This window comes from Myiozetetes cayanensis, unplaced genomic scaffold, assembly GCF_022539395.1.
Source record: "Myiozetetes cayanensis isolate MyiCay16 unplaced genomic scaffold, myiCay2020 scf6-25, whole genome shotgun sequence".
In the NCBI taxonomy this organism is placed as follows: domain Eukaryota; kingdom Metazoa; phylum Chordata; class Aves; order Passeriformes; family Tyrannidae; genus Myiozetetes; species Myiozetetes cayanensis.
The window spans coordinates 40,252,432-40,274,589 of NW_026087853.1; the positions used below are offsets into that span (position 1 = coordinate 40,252,432).

Genomic DNA, 22,158 nt, shown 5'->3' on the forward strand with positions numbered 1-22,158 from the left:
TCTGCTTCTCCTTACAAGGATGCTGAAGATCACAATGAGGTCTCCCCTCAGTCTCCTCTTCCCCAGGCTGAACAGACCAAGTGACCTCAGCTACTTCTTGTATGGCTTCCCCTCAAGGCCCTTCACCATTTTCACTGCCCTCCTTTGGACACTCTCCAACAGCTTTGTATCTTTATAAGGTGGCACCCAAAACTGTACACAGGACTCGATGTGAGGCCACACTAGTGCAGAGTAGAGCAGAACAATCACCTCACTTGACCAGCCAGTGATGCTGTGCCAGATGCAGCCCAGACAGGGAGCAGATAACAGCCAGGAAAACTGATTAACGAAAGCTTTGGTTTTGGCATGCAAAAGTACAGTAATTTTCACTGTGTTATTATACACGATAAAGGACAATCAGGCATTTGAATGTACAGGCAAACATTTTAAAGAAAAAGAACAACACATTAAAGAGTTGGAGTAATTTCCATTTTATTTGTTTTACAAAGTCAGAAACATACAGATTTTTTTAGACCAATGCTTCCACATCAGATACAGAGCAATCCAAATCATGTGCTCTTACAGAACTAATACCACTGACTTTACCATCCCTGTTCCAAAAAATTAAGAAAACTATGGGATAGGATCTGCATCTCAGATTTGATCAGCACCATTGCATCGGTATTCAGGTTTTTTCAATGTACAGAAATGTTAGCCCCAAATCACGTCTCAGTGCAACACATCTTACTTCAAAATCAGAGCTTGAAATTATTCTTTGAGGGATAGAAAACAACCTCCCCTCTTCAATCACATGAAGTCACCACAGAAAACAGTGGTAGCTCCTTGAAATTTCATTTGCCTTGCAAGTTTTACACATTTTATTTTTATAAAAAGGAATGTTAGAGATCAAAATCTTTAAATAAAGAGTAGCTAAATACAGAAGACAGTAGTGCAGACTTCTCACATGTACTCTGATCCCTGTGTCCTGAAGTCAGGTAACTTAAGCCTCACTGGAGCACTTCATTTTAGAATAGAACCATGAAACAAATCAAGACTAAATTAAAAATGTTCTACATTTAAGGAAGTTTACTGGTTCTCATTTTTAAAGCTGTCTAAATATTCAGGATTCACATTTCAAAAGGCCTCACCAAAAAGACAGACTGATACATACTTTAGAAATAATTTAATCACCATGCAAGGAGAGTAACTCATTTCAAGCTCTGTATTTAAAGTACCCATAATCTTTTACATAGCAACCAGCACATAACATGTAACTTGTGACATTTATCTACATTGTGTTATCACCACCTATTACAAAGAGCAGGCACCGAACTTTTAAAAATGTTATTACAAATTGTGAAGATTACATATTACTGAAAAGGTAGAACCATATTCAAGACCCAAGAATTTAACTGCTTTTTGCAATGTTATTTTATGTATATATTTATAGATGAGCTATTACACTTATTTTGGTTTTTGGCCCATTTCCCTCAAGTTCATAACCAAAAAAATCACATTGGACCATGTAAGCAGGGGAGCATTCATGAGCTGGCTGACATGGCAGAATCCTTGTAAGTACCCAAAACCTGAGCTGAGAAAGAGGTCAATACTCTGGAAATAGTGCTAGGTTACCTTTTTAAATAAATATGCTCTCTTCCCTCTCCTGCCCACCTGTGAGTACTACTCTTTTTCTGCCCTTCACCCATGAGCACAATACATACATGTGATGGACACGATATAACCAAGATGTTCCTCAACGTCATGATGTCTGATCAAGTCCATGAAAGTATTTCTTAAAGCATAGTGCAATTTTAGTTCAAAGCACTTCCCCCCTCATAATATCTATAAACAAATAAAGCCTATTTTTAATTCAATATTGAAAGTCAACAGTCTTATTTCACCTGTATCCTGAAAACAAGACTGTTTTGCTTGTTAGAAAGTACACCTACAATTGAAGATGTTTAAAACATTAGGTCTGCTTGATGCTGCAGCATGTTATGGAACCTGCAGGAGTCCCAGGCTTACAAGATCAAGTTGTCTCCAACTTACTTCTGCTTCATTTTTTTCAAATAACGAGCCCTTACTTGTTTGTTTGTTTTCATGAGTAAGTTAATGGCAGTACATGTAGGCAGAAGAGAGAAGACCCATGCCTAAAAAAAAAAAAAAAGAAAAGAAAAAAGAATAAAACAAAAAGGAGGGCGTGAGGTCTCAGCATTTTACAGCCTGTACTAAAGACTTTTTCCATAATAAACACAAAGGACATTCCAGACCCTTACATTTTCCAAGGTGACTTACCATGAGTGCATGAGGTAGGCACCCATTGGTCCGGGACTGCAGGCCTACCGTGCTCAAGGCAGCTCTGACATACGTTTCAGGACTGGGCTTATCGAAGGTCGGCGTGCGGATTTTCGACATTTTTGTTGCCACATAATATGGTAGAACACTCTGCACATAGGAAAAGTCATGTTAAGTAGAGCATGCTTTCAGATTAACTTACAGATCCATCAAGGAACTAAAGTAATTGGAAATCAGATAACCTGATTCTAGCTTAAGCCAGCCTTATTTTCAATTCTAAGACCACAATAGGATCACAGTGTAAGATCAAAAACTTTTTTAATCAGATAACCTGTGGGTCATATTTGGACATAGTTCAGTGGTCTGTTGACAGTCGGTATCCCCAGTGGAAGCCCTAGAAAAACTGCTCCTGCAAGTGTATGGTTGAAAAGCTGTTTTTACAATTTGCCTTGCAAGTACAAAACTTCATTCCAAGTGTTTAACAGAAAATGCTCTACTGTTGCTTCTCTGTAGTAAACCCCTGGTGTTTGCTTGGGAATCCAAGACAGGGATTTTATAGTAAGCACTCTGCAGTTTGGTACAGAGACAAACAGGAAGGCAAGGAGGAGTAAGAAGTAAAGAGAACACCAGGAGACTTGAAACATTGTGTAACTCCACAGCAGGGCTCAGAGAATGGAGGAGACTATCAGTACCAGAATGGAAGACCTTGAGGACATTAGGAAGGATGAAGAAACGGAGCACAGTTAATGGGCTTTTATAGCAATGTTTGGAACTAACAGAAAAAGTGACGGTGGGTCTCATAACTGCCCATAATGGAAAAGCAAGAGGAAGCAGCATGGATACATTGTCAATGGAGGGATGTCGATAGCACAAAGGCATGTCGGCGGTAGGGAAAGATAGACCTGGGGGATCCAAAACCACTTTCTACCTATCCCCAGCTCATGCTACTGGAGAAGGAAAGGGAAATGGACATATACTTGTACAGTAGGAAGCAATGCTCTTTTCTCATAGTCATGGCTTTGGCAATGCTTTAAACTTGTCCTCAATTTAGGCCTCTAAAAATGTAATCAAAAAAGCTCTGATCTGTAACCACTTACATATTAAACATACCATATCTCACAGGCTTAGAAAGGCTGGAACTTTACCAACACTTTGAAAAAGACCTCCTAAGACACTGTTAGTGGCTCTACTTGTGATTCAGTACATAAGGTCACTACTGCCCATCTAGTGAGCACTATCATTCATGTACCTTTAGAGCAGATCTGAGAAGTACATGTCCACTTCTGCTACACTCATGGATCTCCAAATGAGAATACTATCCCAAGACTCAGTATATTTTGGTAAGCTGCAGTTTGTAAACCTGTTTCCCCATGTTAGTCTCTTGAAGAACAACAACCACACATGCTTGACCTCAGAAACATTTACTATCACACTCTCAGCAGCATAGCACAGGGGGAAAGGACTCCTTCAGTTCTCATTGAGAGCTTATCCATGCCATAGCCATGCACATCTCAACAGGGATTTGACCACCACAAATAGGAAACATTGGTATGTGTGCTCATTTATTCACCTTAGAATATCAAAACCCTGCCCGTCTCTCTATAAATAGGACTTAAAAAAATACACTGCATGAGTCCAGTTTCAAATGGAAAGGAAAAACATGGAGAATAAATTTCAGAAGTATAAGCAGTTACCATTCCCTTTAAAGTCACCAAAAGCTACAAATGCTTAGATAAGAAAACTGCTCATTTTGTTACTGCAATAGCACAGGTACCTCATTTCAGCTCCAGAATGTGAACCTCATCTATTTTTCAGATTACACTCCTAAACTGAAACTCTAAGATTGGTGTTTTTAAAAAAATTAAAATAAGCTTTTTATTCACCACCAAATTATATCTGCAACATCCCCACACTGAGTGGAACAACAGTTAATGATTTATTCTCTGTCTTCCTCTGCTCAAAACAGACTTCAAAAGTGAACTGCATTACCCAGTTAAGCCACTGGATAGCATGAATGGGCAAACAACTGTGCATGAGGATACTTGAAAAAGCAAGCATATAAAGTAGCACTACTGGATTCATCCACAGATTTCAAGGCACACAGAAGCATAGGATTACACTTCAATGTTTTCCTTCTCCCAAGTGCACTCCAGAAAACACAAAGACAGGTATGTCCTTTAAGATACATTAGATTTACCATCTTCCTATTAACTAGGCCTTATTTTAATAGGTATCAAGAGATCTGTTGAATCTCTTTAGTTTTTCCCCCTTCTTCCTTCCCACAAGGAACTCAAGACATTCATGCACCATATCTAAAACTGGCGTAACAGAATAAAACAAAAATTCACTGCCTAAAGCATTTCAGCAGTTTGCATTCAGAGAAATATAAGCCACACTACCTGACCAAATAACTGTCTTCATTCAGGGAAAGCCTAGCCTGCACTGCAGTACAATGAGTCTTGCTCACTTGGAACACTTGCTACTGCTTACAGCTCTGACGCTCACTAAAACTGACTTAGAATTAGGTTCTTGAATATTGTATGGATGTAAGAAGTCAGATCTCAAGTCCTGAACAATCACACAACATTAAGTCCCCCAAAATCAGAATAGCTTGTTTACACAATTTCACCACCAATTTTACCTTACTTTTAAGATATTTAAAAGATTTGAACTCTCAGATGTTGCCAAAGAAGTTTCCTATTGTTTCCTATATGAGGAAGAGGAGAGTGGTGGACATAAAGGAGAAATGAAAGAATTGCATTAACCAAAGATGACCTGTATGGAAAGCTAAAAGGCAAAGCTAAACAACTTCACAGGAAGACAATGCCATTAGACATCAGTTTGGTAACAGCACACTTTTGTGAATACCTGGAAAGAGGCCTGTTCAGTGAGGTAAAAATGAAGCTGGTGGTGGCCTTTTACCTGCCTAAAGTTATTTCAGTGGTACTTATGAAGATAAAACTCTTCTTGGTAGTACCAGATAGAATAACAAGAGCCAATTTTGGCTGCAGACTGTCAGACTGGATGCTAGGAGGAAAGCCTTTTTGCTAACAGAGCAGTATTATACTCAAACAGGCTGTCCAGAGAGTTCACCGCATCCCTGCACTTGAAGGTTTCCAAGATTTGGCTGGATAAAGCCATGACTAGCCCATGACTTAGTGTCAGCAGCAATCCCACTGCTAATTGCCAGGTAATCTGACTGCTGAGAGAGCAGGAGTTAAGTTAGAAAACTTTTTTAGAGATCTTTTTAAATGAACATTTTCATGATTTTGTGATCTGATATTTTATGTAGAGGATACAGTAAAAGAAAACAGGTAGGGAAAGTATCTACTGTAACACTTTTGCTATGCACAAAGTATAGAGAGAAAATGCCAGTAACTAACTGAAGTTACAAAAGGGACTAAATGAAATGGACCAAGAACCAAGCAGTATTTTCAGACATAGTAAAAGAGCAAAGGTTTCAGAAAGTCTGCAGAAAACTTTCAGTGACACATCTTTCCCAAAAAGTCTCAGGAAAAGCCCTTGTCAACTTATTCCTCATTCCTTTTCTTTTGCCTTTCTCCACGTAAACACACAGAGTTTTAAACCATGCAAATACTGTACTGATCTTGTAAAATTACGTAGACCTGTCAGCAAGAAGAGTATATTTTTAATCTAAAGATGGCTACATTGCAACAAAACCCCTATATTACTATCAGAACTAATCTTCCTCGGGAGGTATTCCTCTTGTACAAGACTGATATACTTTATGTTGAAAGTAAGAAACTGGTAAAAACCAGCACTTTCTTACACTTTTCACACAGTGGTACTTTGCAGGTATTGGCATGGCAAAAGTTAACTGGTTTAAATGATGATCTCAGCTGGAAGGGTAAGGTTGGAATTAAAAGTGCTACACTCCTGAAGGTCACAGAGATTAACTTAAAAAAAAAAATAAGAGGGATCCAGTCTTCCTAAGGGATTGAAGGAGATACATCAGCTAGTCTTCACAGGAAGGTACTTGTAATATTCATTAGTGGTTTATAGTGACTTAGGCTGAAACAAGAGAACAAGGACACGGACTGCAATAAAATTAGCATAACAAATTGAAGCTGTGACAGCTATTGATCATCAGAACCAGATAACTCAATGGCAATTCATTGCCTGCATTTAGGGAATAAAGAACAGTGCTGTCAGGAATTCAGCACCCTTAGCCAACACTGAAGTCACAAAAAGACAGCTTAGCACAACCTGTGAAGCTTTGTACAGGAAAACACAACTGTAGATAAAGAATGCTACATTTAATTCTTGATTTGTTTATAATCTTAAAAATTAAAACACTTAAACCCCTTTTCCTGGCTTATCTATACTCAAAAACTAGAAAATCTTTTCTAGACCATACACATTCATACTGTGTTTAATGTCTTTAGTTAAGCATGAGTTACTGGGTTATTTACCTTTCCAGTTTCAATATGTACTCTGAAGTTGTAAACAAACAGTACCTGCTCCTCCTTTTTCTCCTCTCAAACTGATAGAATACTATTTAGACAAAATATGGGGAGGAGGTGACAAACGCACACATAAACAAGACATCTCAAAGACATAACACGTATCTCCCGCAAGCATCTGTCCCGAAGTACTCTCACACTGAGGTAGCTATGAGCAGCCTTACCTAAGAAAACACCAGAAAACAAAGACAGAGGTTAGATAATAATAAATAATGGCCAGTCTTCGCGAGCGAAGATCCGGGGAAGGTCTTTCCACCTTCCAGCCTGCGCATTGGATTTTTTAGGTGAGACACAGTGTGCGCGGAACTGAGCCCACCCTTTAATCCTAAGGTTCATCTGCCGGGGCCAAGCGAGCTTGGACGGTGGCAGCGAGGTCCTTAGGACGTAGGTGGGTTGCCTTTAAGGCTAACGAGCCCCACCTGCCCGGGAGTGGCCCTGACCGGGAATCGAACCCGGGTCTCCGCGGTGATAGCGCGGCGCCTTTACCACTAGACCACCAGGGGCTCCAAGAGGTTAGATACTGTACCACAAAACACACCCCAAAAATTCACACCGTATCTATTGCCAGCAAAGCTATGTGTTGAAGGAGCCTGTGCCTCACAGTTTGTAGGTAGACTTCAGCAGGAAAGAAGTCCTCCCAGAAGACTTCATATTATTGATATACGAAAGAGAAATACTGTATCAGTTCCTTCAGTCTCATTTTGAGACTGTGATCACAGATTGGGAGAAGGCCACACGGCAGGTAGATGAAACGGATCGGAAAAACAGCTGCCTGATAACGAAGCTAAATCTGCAAGTAATACAATTTGAAACACAGTGGGGAGGTAGAAATAATACAGGAGGGTAAAAGTGAAGAGAAAGCTGTAACGAACTTGCCACGTGGTAAACACTGACCCATTGCCAGACAGCTTGAGGTTGAAGCCCGGTGAGAAGAGAAACTAACGAGACAAAAAGCACTACAAGTTACTCCAGCTTAATCCACTGCAAGAACTGAGAGCATACAAAGCATACCCTGTATGGTGAAACCGTACCTGTTCAAAGTGATACCGTTTTACGCATCCTTCATGGCTGTGCATTGGTTTAGGTAAAGGACATCCCAGAGTGCTAGGGCACAGAATCAAGCACTCAGAGGAGAAGTTATGCTTTCAGAGCTGTACTGCAACTTATAATGTTGCAAGTTATAATGTTACCAGTGTAAAACTAAAGTCAAGCAGTTAGAATGCTTTCAGGGCACACCTTAGCTAGCTTCCTCTCCACTGCCAACAGATCCCAAAATTAAGAGTGTTCCTTAAGATGTTTAGTAAAGGTTAAATCTAGGTTTACAAGAGGTTCCCATTAAAGGGTCAATGACTGCATGGGAATAACTCATCCAGCAACTGTCTTTTTTCTTAATGCAATCCACCCTCAGGAACTGGGTCAAGACATTTCCTGGTATTAAGTTCTCCTTTTGCTAAGTATGCTTAAAGGAAAAAAACAATCTAGCACATCAAAAAGGTAAAATAGCCTTAAGATGGTAACAACTTCCCTATAGTATTAGGCAGTAACAAAAGTTGTGCTCTCAAGAGTGCAGATGGTTTTGAGAACTGCCACACAGAACAGAGGAACGACAAACATGGACATGGGTTAATACTGTTCATAAGATCCCTAAATGAATTTTAAAAAGATAAACCATGTCTTCACAGTACAGGTAAGATCTTATACCACCTTTATCAAACTTACTCTTGTACTGGAGAGAACAGGTTTAATCAGCAATGAAAAGTTCAGTGTTTGTGGCCAAAGCTGGAAATTTCAACTTTGGAAGCAAAAACTAAGAGTATATGAGAAGTGATATTAAAGCAAAATCCCATAAAGCTCTGAGAAATTGGTATGGTTTGCTTTTATGCCCCATAAAAAATAATTAAAACCATGGAAGGTAAACAAATGAGGAGGGTCATGAAACAAGACTCAATAGTAATATGAAAAATTAGATCAGTTCATTACACATAAAGGATATTTGAGGCTTTTGTTCATTCTTCAACTATCCTTATACTTGTAGTTGATTCACTGACACTGCAGGGACTCTACTATTCTAGACTTTTGAGCTGTTACCCATGGAATGTCTGTACAAACACACTCCATAAGTGTATTCCAGTAGATGAAATCACATAGAAGGTATATTCTACAGAGTTGTACTGTTTTATGGAACACATTATACATAAAGGTTCAATTAGCATCATGAGCTAAATATCCAAACCAAACCCACACAAAAACAAACCATGTTTTTTGTTGCTCCAAGACCCATTGTTTCCAAGTAAGAAAGCTGCTAATGGGATCAAAAGAAATGCTTATCCTTAATCTGTGTCACACACTCATGAATAAGAGAATATGCTGATTCCTTTTTGTTACCAAGACACCAATGTTGCTGTGGTAATCACACTTACATGAAACAAACTACTCACCTGCACAATAATGCCCTTGCTCTTGTATTCTGCATGGAGGCCTCGGGAGAAGTAATCCACAAAAACCTAGAGAGAAAAGAAGGGAAGTATGCAGCATGCTACATGTTAAAATGTAAACTCTAGTTTGCCCTTTTTTTGAAGCACATTTGAATTACTCTTTAGGGTTCCAGTTTTCAAAGTGAAAAACCTTAGTTTCTCATTGAAACTTTGCATATAAGAGCAATGTCATTCAAATAGAAACCCTATGTTTATGAGGTATTTTTACAGAAGCGAGGCTCAATCTAAGCAAATTTAGAAGAAAAAGGAACTAGATTTGTTACATAAATCCTAGTTTTAAAAAAAAGGAAAACAAGACTTTAATGTTCACATTGTTCACTACTTATGTCATCTCCTTGCACTTTTTCAAGAGGAATTTAAGTGGGTTTCTCTTGTGCATGGTTTTCAGAACATAGTGTTTAAACACTTGGTCTTCTGCCTTTAAGCTTTTAAGAATGCCACCCTCTGGTGTTACTTCTTCCTAGTCCTCAAGTCCACCTCCACAGATTCTCTTCCAAACTTCTGGAAGTTTTAGTAATTACAAGACTCAAAGTTCAAAGAAAAGTCAGAGGGCTTAAAAGGTGGATGTTAGTACCTGCCTTAAAGATGCCCTCAAAGCTCATTCAGCCACCTCCATAACCATGCCAGGAAATATTGTCCTAAGAATCCAAGGCTACTCAGAAGTTCAAACCAGTGTAGATTCCCACTTCCTGAGTTCTTCTAAACCACCTTTCCACTTTTCCCTCCTGCAGTCCAGTGGGACAAACTATCAGGTTTTGCTCTGGCTTCCTGTTTTAATGAAATGATACAACCGACTAGGATGAATGGAGTATCTCCAATTGAACGAACTAAGCTATCTTATCCACACTTGAAGCTAAAATAAATACTAAATAAATTAGTTCAAGTATTAAAGAGCAGTTTCTTCAGACCAGTTTCAAAGCAAACAGCAAAGCTCTAGCACTGCACCTGCTTTACAGTCTTCCTTTGGTCACCATGTCATCCGTGGTTTAACGAAAGTCCTAACTGAAACTGGCACTTGAAGCTGGCAGTGCCCAGTGTTTCTCCTATCAAGGTCATCCCACTGCACTCAGCCTACACAAGAAGCAACAGAAACATTCCCATGCCACTGGGCTATTTCTATGGACACTCTTCTGAGCATACTCAAGATCTGAAAGAAAACTAGGTTTTGCTGGGTAGTAAATAAGTCCTTTTATTCTTCAAGTTGCATGTAGATCCTAGAAGGAAGCTTCTTAAACCAAGAAAGCTTATCTGCTGTCCAACTGTTCTTTCCTTCTCCCTTTCCTATAAGTTTGTAGTCCAAGTAGCACACAACATGGACAAGTCTGAAAGCCTAGTCTAGAGCAAGTATTCAAGTGAGCTGGCCATCCTCTCACAACAATAAGGCATGTGCATAGATATGCAAATAGTTCAGTGCAGTCCCTGAACAAAGCTGCCAGGTCTATGTGTGATAACTGCCCAGAATATACTGATAATCTATTAAAAAAACTATATTATGTTAATAGAAGTGCTTTGATAATTCAAATTTCTAACTATTCCTCCATGACCAAAATTCTGATATTAGGTACTGCTCCAAATATGGAGACACCGTATAAAAAGACTGTAATCTCTACTGGTTGCAAAGAGCTTGCAATAAAGAGAATGTTCATTTCATATGAGAAGAAAAAGCAACTTCCAGAATACAAATAAGCTTTGGCGTTTTCTTCTTGAAGCATTTCTTTCAAGACAAGTTAGGTTTTCTAATTCCAGATGCTCAAGTCCCCAAAAAACCTTGAACTAAAGAATGCTCTTTAAGTAAACATTCCCTGAATAAGCAGACAAGTATCGCATTTGAGAAAATTTCTTCCCCTTGGATATCCACATATCCAGTATCAAACCCAAACACTAAAGACATGACAAGGGAAGGAGGAGAAGGTATAATCATATTTCACTTCTCATTAGCATTAACACAGGTAGATAAGTAAACTTGCCAAAAAATAGCACTATGATCCCTTCAAAAGTGTCTCATTTCATTGTAAACTAGGGAATTCTCCACAAGAAGGTTAAAGAGTTGGATTGCATCTGTTCTGCTATTTAGTCAAAGTCATTGACTTAGACCTGAAGGATACTACGCTTTAAAACCTCTCTATATAGAGTGGGGGGGAAACCAGCCTAGAAATTGCAGATACAGTCTTTCTATAGATACATTAGGGGAGTCACTTTCATGCTTACTAACCTTGCTGTAGTAGAAGATGAACAGTGCTGAGAATAGGCAGATTACTTGACCTATATTTTACTTTTTAAGTGGAGGGGAAGAAATATTTGAGATTCCCATTGAAAAAAAGACTAATGAAGGCAGCATAAGATGTTTTATCACTAAAATCAGACGCTCAATTCATTCCATAAAGCTGAAGGCATCACCACAACAAAAGCAACCATTTGTATTAAAACAAAGAACTGTCCTCTCAGGAAACAGTTATGTCAAGAAGGAATTTTATCAGCTAAAACCACTGCAAGCTTCTAAACGTAAATATCCTCTCCTTTAGTATGAATAAAATAGCGTGCATCAACTCCTTTCTGGGAATATGAAGGTGTTGAAAGTCTAGAGAACACATAGATCTGTTCTGATGTGAATGACACTACTGAAGGTTTCTTCATCCTGTCAAGGTTCTTCTTAGACTCTGAAACCCTGGAAGTATTTAAGATAATTATCAGGGATGCCTGAAAAAGCTGTAGTGCCATACTGCTTTAATGTCAGTGTAAATGCCTCTTGCATTCAGTTTTACCACATATGCTTCAGTTCCATCCTGTGTGCCCATACTGTCTTTACAGCATTCATTGGAGATATTTTAGGGGGATGTTTTAGAATTCCCTGTAACTATCTTTGCGGAAAAAAATAAGACCAGCTGCAAAAAGATGAAACTTCCCAATGACACAAAGAGAAACCAGAGCAGATAAATTAAAGATTAAATGTAAATCATAGAATCATCACAGAAATTAGGGGAAAAAAGTCACAAAATCAAAATAATAATAATGTGTGTTAAACTTAGTCAATGTCTTTTCTCAGCCTCCCACTAAGCTTGCTTGGTACACTAGCATCGTTTTCCATGTAAAAATGTAATGCATGAGGAAATACATAAAATAGTTATTTCCATGTCAATAAAACCTTACACTCAGTTCTTTCTCAAACTTCCAGCTTCCACTACTGGAAAAATTCAAGACAGAAACTCTGTACTTTTAGTTCATGAAAGCACCACTAGATGGACACCAAAACATTTATTCCTGTAAGTGCTGGCTTATGTTTGACACTTGATTTCAGTGTGGAAAAGAACACTTACCTTGGTTGCGGAGTAAAGAGTCAGTAGTGGGGTTGGATACATCCCAGCAGCTGATGCGATATTCAGGATTATCCCTTTTGATCTGAAAGGAAGCAAAGATATATTATCATGAAATAAAGGAAACATATTAAATGTATCAGGAAATTACAGCAAGCCTAAAAAAAAAACTTTTCAGGATGCAATTCAGATTAAGATCTGTTTAAAAACCCCCAACCAAATCCTAAATTGAAATTTACCTCATCCCAGTTTTAAGTATCCAAGCAGCTGGTATTAAATCAGGTACAACTTCAAGGTCAATACAGCAAGAAAATCAAAGCTATATTTATATACACACAGACACAAACACACATTGGGCTAAACTATGCAAAACCATTGAGTCAAGCTGCACAAGTTCAAGAGGAACTTCTAAATCTTGGGATAAGGTGCAGAAATGGCAACACAGGTTTGTTGTATAATTTACACTTTGAAAATTTCTTTCATCTTCTAAATGTTACCTCATGATGGGTCTTCAAGATAAGAAGCATCTGAATCTACTGCTCAAATACAGAAGTGTTTTAATAATTATGGAAGATATTCAGTGGACAAACACAGAAAGTAAGAGTTGTTTTACAGCTGTATTATAGTAACACTGAAGGTTTTAAACAACAATATTTCGTTAAAGATACCAGAAATTAGCTACCATCTGCTCTGCCAAGCAGTTTTAAAGCACATGCAGGTAGGACAGAAAGATTCCTGCATTACCCAATACAGACTGATTTGGACAATGTCTGTTTCTAAGACTAGTTTTACCTAAAGAATAGACACAGTTAGTGCTAGGTAGAAAACAGGATTTTTAAAAGCTTCATGCAAATTAGGGCAATTACACTGTTAGAAGGTGCTATGAGACAGTCCAACAGAGTGAAAGACACATCTCTGCTTCTTCCTACCCTGTTGTGAATTCAAGCCAGTTTACCTGAACATACTCAGTATGCTGTGTTTAGTGCAGTGAGAACATTCATGCAGGTAGGCATCACACAGCTCAGCTCCTACAGATTTACATGTGAGTTTCTCATCATATCTGTTCATCTAAGTATACCCTATGCCACTGCTGCCACAATGATTTAAGTAACCATCTTAAAAACAAACAGTAATTTAAGTGACCATTAAAAATTAAAGCAATATAAACACTTTGGAAATCATGACAATAGATTCAAACCAACATGGCTTCTGCCATGATATAAGTGTGAATTACATCTGTGATTGATTTGCCTCTAAGAACGAAATGGAAAATGTGACAGAAAAGAATAATTTCCATCATTCAGGATTTCAAACACCTTTGCCAAAGTTCACTGTATTTTTCAGGAGTGCCCTGCAAGCCTTGTTTGGTGAAATAAAGTAGTAACGTGGATCAAAATACATAGCATGGAAAACACAACACCACAAATTATTCATGAATTTTCAAGACACCCAAAGGTTAACACTGGATGCCAGAAGTTTTTCATATCAAGACAAGTGGTGATTGTGATATTTATTCATGAGTTCAAATGGAGATTAGCAGTGAAATGAGTATTTATACAGTTTTTGAGAGATTACCAGATTGGAGAATACTATAAGGAACTTTTTAAAGAGCTTAGGCTGCTATTTGAACAGACTACAGAATGGCAGATGACAAATCAATATTAACAGTGCATCAGTAACCGAGAATGCATACTAAAGAAAATAATGTGAATTAATCACGAATCTTGCAGGTCTCCAAATCAACTATCCCCTCCATGAGAAATTTGAACAAGGAGGTGGTTTTTTTGTGCATCAGTCACCAAAACTAGCCAAAGAACAGGATGCTGGGAATGGCAGGGGCAGATCCTTCGCCACCACTGAAATCTTTATTACAGTCCACAGAATGTTTTTATCCTTTCAAATACAGCACAAATATTAAGAACCTGATGATTTAAGGAAGGGGAAGAGAAGGGGAAAAAAAAGCCACCCTTTACTTATTTAAGAGACTGTTAAGAGCAGCCGTGATAAGAGTATACAAACTAATGAATGAAAAAGATCAAGACCTTGATTTATCCTCTCAGCATACACAAGAAAGATGACATTTATTTAGATGAAAGACTGAAATTTAGATCTGATAAAAGAAAGTGCTCTTCTCATATTCAGACTATGGGACTACTTATGGTCACAAAACTTAATTGAGAACAAAAGCTTAACAGGATTCAAAGAAGGATAAGCATTGATATGGATAAAGATGAGCCTCATGCTTATAAAGCTACCTGAAGCTTTAGAAGAGAGGTTGGCATTCAGGATGTAAGCACAAGTCTCGCAGTGTCTGGCTAGACTGCAACTTTTGACAGGAGTCGTGACCATCTCCTAGATGGAGTGAATTAATGGTTTGACCCAGTGAGGAAAATCATCGTGGAAACACAAAAAATTAAAAGCAGTCCCTTGAAGAACCTCTATGTATTGGTCTCTTTGAAGCAGTCAATGCCACTGGGGGTTTTGTGGTTTGTATTTTCACTTTTTAAAGAGTAGAGTACCAGCCTTAAAAGCCCGTAACTTAAAACCTCCAGATAAAACGAAACTGAGAATCATGTGTGTAGGGGGAACACTTCCAATTACTCCAATTACAATTTTGCTTCTTAGAGGAATTGCAGAAGAAATGTTTTTAGGTAGGGGTCTGAAAAATTACTTGAGCATCAATGTGGCAGAAATAAATTTCGGCTCCATCTAATTTGACTGTGCAGTTAATGGAAAAAAAAAAAAGTTAGTTAAGATGAACAGAGCCAGGCCCACACCCTCACACCTCCTATCATTCTACCTTAAGTGGTCCAGCACCAGGGAGGCTATATTTAGCCATCTCCCTGTTGCTGTGGCAACCAGCGCCTGCTCCAGCTGCATGCCAAGTGGAAAGAGCAAGCTTCTTCTGTAATGTAATTATGCACTTGCTACTTCCCTGGCAATAAATACCATAGTTTGGTATTTGTCTAAAAACAGTGAACTGATTTTTGGTGGTGGTGGCTTTTTTGTTCCCAAAGACATCAAGCCTCGATTTTCAGTTCTATGAATCTCCCACCTTAGACAGTAGCCTGAAAATTTACAGAGGAACTGCTCATTTAAGTGTAATAGAAAGCTGCAGATTATAAATTGTCACTTTAAGTGTTCAGAGCACAGGAGAAAAGCCACAGTAGAGAATCTAAACGTCATTACCAGAAGAGCCATTCACCTAATGCTGCTCTGGTTATCATAAATAAAAAGTAAAAGACACATCAAGATGTAGTTTTATTTTCTCTTATCAGACCTGGATGCAAAGCATGCAAAGTCTGCTCTATGTTTGCACTTAACTTGTAATATATTGCCATAAAACCAACATTCAAATACACAAAAGTATGCACTAGAGATAGCTGCAAGATGCTAAAACGTGCTACGTCACATCTATCTACTCAACATGCTATCCTCCTTGAACAAGTGAGGAATAACAATGAGATTCTTCGTCTAGTTTTATTCTTAGAGCTTGGAGCTCTAGGAAGCCCATGGCCCCATGTGAGAAATGTATGGTTGACCTAAAGAGTAGCTGAGTACAGCCACAATTATTCATGCCCTTGGATTTGCTGGACATCCATGTCCTCTTGTGGTTACAGACTGTTAGTCGTATTAATGGCCTGTGAGCTATGACTGTGCAGGAGCTGGCAGCTGCAGACATTGCTTCTTCTGTGCACTGCAAACCCAACCAACTTCACAAAAATCAAATAGAAAATGGAAGCTTTTTCAAATATTTTTCCCTGGGACAGAAACCAAGGCCTTCATCCAAACAACCAGTAGTTTAAAGTGGCTCCTTATACACAGGAAAAAGTTCAATATGTGTACTTTACTTTTTTTAACCACTATTAACCTTTTCTTTTCAAGATTTTTGAATATTTATCCTTGGGATCCCTGAGGTAGTAATGCAGTTAGGAGAAGTGAGAGTAAAAATTATATGGTGTGCTCAAGGGTAGTGAGAAACAGAAGTTAGTGGAATACTGGTTTGCTGCCTTTCATTCAAATCATCTTACCTGCGTTGATATGTAACAGAAAAACAAAAAACAAACACAAGTAGAGTATACATCATTCTCTCCTGAGAAGCTGAAGAGATCAACTCTGCCAAATGGAGAGCTACAACATTTCTTTAACCAAAGAAGAAGCTGAGGCAAGAAACTGTCAAATCTCTTAAGTTCCAGAATCTAGTAAGGAAACAACACTAATTGCTTCAAAACCAGAATGGTTTGGTCATGTGGGCACCTTCAGAGGGCAGTGGTTTCACAAAAGGCAAGTCCCTTTATCTATCATTAATAGTACAAGGACAAGGAGTAACTTCTGACTGACAAACCCTGAGTTGCTATCACCGCTGCTCTATAATCTCCATCCTTTATTCCAGCTTCACTGGGAAATAGTACACTCGTGGCCCCAGAGCTCAGTCTTGGGTCTTCATTTTTAATTCAGGTTTCTTTAGATGAAATAAACTTATTCAAATCTCTTGACTGTTTAACTAAAAATCTAAGCTCGCCATCACCCTGATATGTTAGACACTGACTCCCGTACTGACCTCTAGCTCTTAGAGTTTGTACTCAGGAAGAAGCTTTGTTTTAAACATATGCTATGCATCTGTGGATCACTTGAATAACTGAATCTTGGTCTGCAATGAAGATTCCCAGGCAGTGGGATGATACAAAATATACCCATTTTTTTTCTTCATCTTTGCCAGATTTGGAGGTTCACCCCACATATATGCTCCTCCTGCCGTATCGGTTTGCATGGTTCTACAGAGTTTCCCACAGTACTGCAGTCATAGCTCAAACCTGATCCAGGGCAACCCCCAGCAAGCCAGGGCCAAGCACTGCAACAGACGTGGCAAACAGCCAGGACAGTCAACATCAGTTAGAAAATAGCCTGGAGGGACTAAATGGAAACTGTGAACCTTTTAGTTTCACCTGGGAGCTAGCTAGGAAGTCAGTACATGTCTTCCGCGGAGACAATGGTGTATTATTTTAAGGAGCTGGCCTCCAATTCTACTTTTCCAAATGATCACAGACTTTCCTCAATATACCTCCTACTGTATAATGAGAACATATTCTTTGCATCCATTTTACTTACAATGACTTAGAGAGAAATAGCCTTAAGAAGGTTATTCCCAGGAACTGTAACCACCCCCTCAGAATAGCAGGTTGTTGAGTTAGTGCTGATGAGTCAGACGGGCTTTTTAATTCTGTTCTAAAAGGAATCACCACAACAGTGGAGAAGGGAGAGGAAAAATATAAAGGGAATTGAGTGGAAAAGGCTTCCACCGTCTGATGATTCATGCACCATCAGCGTGACTCACCCAGCCATACTCTGCCATTAAAACATGGAGACTAGGCTGATTAGTCACAGTAATGAATTTTTCAAGAAAGGATTCTCCCCTATAAATAATGATGACTTTGTCTGGATAGTGTTAGTGTGACTCACCTTTCCAGCATGCCGGGCAGCACCAGTCGTGTCATCTGCAAAAGGAAAACATTCGTGATGGCTGAGAATGCAGACACCAGACAGCCAGAGACCCAGGGAAACCTCCCTTCCTCCCAGAAGCAGCTGCCACCCCCTCCACCCCAACCTCGGCTTGGGGAAGTAGAGACCATACTTTGCGTGGGCAGTTTATTTTTATTCTACCTGGATAACTTGGCTCTGTCAAGTAGTATGTGCACTGAATCTGGTGAAACCATCCAGCTAGTAGCATAAGAGTAAATAAAACAAATGTCTTCACCACTCTTCAGTATTCATGGCCTCTAAAGAACATTAAAACACCAGAGCTCTACAGTACATGTACTATCTTTCTCTCCTCACAATAAGCACCTAACTTCCCCAAGACTGACTAAATTTACCACCTATGCCAAGACTCAAAATAATATCCAATACATTTTAGCTAGGCTTACTGAACTGCTGAGTTTAGGATAAAAATATATTATGGAGCAGCTAAAGCACTAGACAGAACTAGTGAATATAAGTTTCCTACATTATATTACCCACAGAGAATTCTTAAGACCCCAAAACATTTTTGCTGACTACACAGACAATTTTACACTGAAAAACCTACACCCACATAAGGAAAGCAGCCTAGCAAACCTCCTCAGTGCTCTGGAAGCTCCTTCCTTCATTATGACTCCAAGTAACCTATCTACAAGCTAGCTGAAGGATTCTCTGGAACAGTAATCCTAAAACAAGCTTCCTAGTTGCAGACTGAGCATCCCTGACAAGGGAAACAAACCAAGCATCAATCCAAACTTGGACAAAATTTTAATTTGTGTAAAATAGTTAATTTTCCTATTACTTGTTATTACCATCCTCAAATACATTTTAAATCCAAAACTTCTGCCTTTAAGAAATAACGTCAAAGTTCAGCTTCTGCCAAATCCTACCCTGCCCCCGACCAACACTTTTAATGTCACCTCATTGACAACAAAGACAGATCAGACAAAAATATAAATTGCTACCACTTATGATATCCAAAAGATGTTCCAACGAAGTTTTTGAAAAAGCAGTGAGGAGGGGGCAATAAAATACTAAAATCAGCACACACCAAAAAGTAATGGTACTCCCCTAGATACTAAATGACCTTGATAAATTAAAAAATTGAATATTTGAATAATATGGTAGGGAAAACACATACACAAAAGAAATCAGCATATACAGGCACACAAAACACCTGTAAGCACTTTTATTACAGAGAAACAAATCTCATTGCAGCAAGCTATTCATTTTACTATCACCATTGCATTACCACTTACATATGACTCAATCTGGGTTTGAGGGTTTTTTGTTTGTTTTTATTTTTAAATTATAAAGCATACCCTTTTAGGAATAAAGGAGGAAAAACACAAAAAAACCCCAACTTCACTTGATTGCAGTTGACACACAAAAATAATGGCAGAGAAAGGCTGTGTTTTGCATTTTATTGGCATTTCTACTTAGAACAGATTCATCAGCCACACTGCATGACCATTTTGATAAGGGACTGTACAGGTAGGACATGACCAGACCTTACTTTATGAAGTCAGCCGCTGACACACTTAGCTGTCAGCACTGCCCCAAAAGTCAAACTAAGTATTCAGAGCTGATAAGCAAGACCCCATGACACTTCAAAAAAATCTCTAGCATTAAGTTTAAGCATACATGAGCTTTTTCACACACTAATGCATCAAAAGAGATTTATAAACAACTATTTATTTTAATGTTAAAGGGTAAAGAATGGTTTGGGCTGATTTTAAGACTAGTTCAAGATGGGAAGATCTTTTATCTGATGCAAGTTTTATGATATCTTCCATAAGTCGCTTGGTAAAAAGCAGAATACTGGTTTTTTGCCTGTCAGGGCAGTGTAATGCTGCATATCATCTCCACAGACTGGCAATTTCTCTGAAATTGCCTTCCCTTATACAACTCATAAACTATGTAAAAAATCAGTACACAATTTCCCACTGTAATGCAGAGGAGACCCCCACAGTTTGAAACTTTTGTTGTAAATCCACATAAATGCATTCATGGTCTAAATCCAAACTGTAACCCACCAAGGAGCTCTAACAGTTTATCATGGACCTGCTGGTTACTACTGATATCCAAATGAGAGCATAGAAAAACATGTTACAATAATTGGTGGACTTATACAAAATAAAAAACTATGAAGTCTCTCACCACTGTGTTAAATGATTTGTTTCTGAAGTTCAACCGGACAGGCAATCAATTTTTTCCCCCTCCACAGAAAAATACTGATGGCAAAACTCGATTACATATGCAACATCACTTCTATTTGTTTCATTAAAATTAATATTTGGGGGAATTTAAAAAATTTGTGAAATAGGGCAAAACCTGGTTTTGCTATCAGTATTTTTACATCTTGTGATGTGTGAAGAAATATATATATATATGAATCTGTAGTATCTTTATATACAGAAAAATACTTTTTTTTTAAAAAGAGTAAGATAACAGAAGGCAGCTCTCTGAGTCAGTCTCACCTGACCCAGCCAAGTCCACACTCAGAAAGCATTACTGGAAAAACACTGCCAGGGTATTCTGCACCAATATTCCAGTCTGGCAATTTTATACATTGTACACACACGTAAAATATTTCCAGTCTTAATTAAAATAAAACCATAAAGAGCAGAAATACAGTTTTACCACTAATAACAGCATATGTATGTGCTTGTATTGCATGATCCTTATCCAAAACAGCCAAAGTGGTTAACGCTCTTGTTTTCAATAGTGATAATCTCAGACATGCCATTATGAAATAGGCAGTTAAAAACCAAACATCTAGAACTGAATAAATACCAAACATCTAGAACTGAATAAATACCAAACATCTAGAACTGAATAAATATCTCCCAAATAAAGAATTCAAGTTCTAGCTAGGTCTTGTTTAGAGACACTGGTTCTGTAATGGCATGTATTTCATACATTGCAAAGCATTCCAAGTCTGAGTCTAAAGGAATTAGCACATAGGATGTCAGAGAACTCTACGGTAGTGTTTGTTTCTCTGAAGGCAATCTAATAAAAGAAGAAGGAAGTGTCAGGAAACCTAAGGCAGAGGCTGGGAATTCCCTGAAGAAGAGTGCTGCCGGTTGGTGGTCACTGAACATTCTTAGGCTTCCTTCACACAACCATTTTTCTGAAGGAATACTACTTTCCACAGAAATACGAGTGCTACAGCTGAAAATGTGAATGTTCCCAAGACTCTGAAGTCTCGAGTAATTCTAGACAAGTAGTTATACATTAGGCTATGTGAAAACTGCCAGAATATCCAAAACAAACTGATTTTTTCTTTCTGAAAATTTTCATTAGATCAGAGCGAGTGTGTGTGTGTGCATATGTGCGTGTATCTGAGAAATTTGTTTAGTACAGTCTTCTCAACATCAGAAATTCCTAATCTCTGAGATTTTATACAGTCTGGTAAAAACGTTTGGCACACAACCATGAAGCATTAGTTGTTGCACTTTGTTTGTTTGTTTTTCGATTATTTAATATATAAGGTTTGGGGTATAGTTGGGGCTGCACTATTTTTAAGCCAACTTCTTTCACATATAACCATCCAGATCTCAAGTTCCAGGATGCTCAAAGCAAATGGCTAACTTAAGGTAGAGATTGATTACCGATCATTTCAATAATCTTTTACAGGTAACTTTTTTTCTTGATTTCTTTTTATCTGCAACTGCATTTATTACTTTCCTGGCAAGCATTGGTTGTATTGTCCACTCTTCCTCACCAAATTTGTCTTCTACCTTCTAATTTTGGAAAAAGTAACACCGTGTGTAGTCCAATGAAGGAAAGATTCCTACTTGCAAATACAAAAATGCACAGACTTATGGTTAGATTTATGTTCTAAAGCAGGTGCTATACTTAAAAGCTGCTATTAGAGGACTAACAAATAGTAGTTATAACCACGTACTTCCAGAGCTTTTCCTTCCAAAGAAAACCTCACATTCTCAGTGATCACTGTAGTCTTTTCTCACTCCAATCTAAGCAACAGCTCAGAAGCAGAGCTTAGGGAAAGAATAATAATGTGCAAAATTTTGAGTATCTTTCAAGTGTTATTCGCTCAGACTACTAAAATAC

General features: G+C 38.3%; 1 protein-coding gene across 1 annotated transcript in view; it reads right to left on the reverse strand.

Annotated features, from left to right (window-relative positions):
• Positions 1-454: 454 nt before the first annotated feature.
• The window catches only part of HSD17B12 (hydroxysteroid 17-beta dehydrogenase 12), an 85,010-nt gene continuing 63,306 nt past the window's right edge, over positions 455-22,158 (reverse strand). The window contains 5 exon segments of the mRNA XM_050335275.1: positions 455-2,129; positions 2,275-2,424; positions 9,197-9,262; positions 12,568-12,649; positions 18,025-18,059. Of these exon segments, the coding sequence (XP_050191232.1) occupies positions 2,025-2,129; positions 2,275-2,424; positions 9,197-9,262; positions 12,568-12,649; positions 18,025-18,059 (438 nt within the window). The 3' untranslated portion in view covers positions 455-2,024.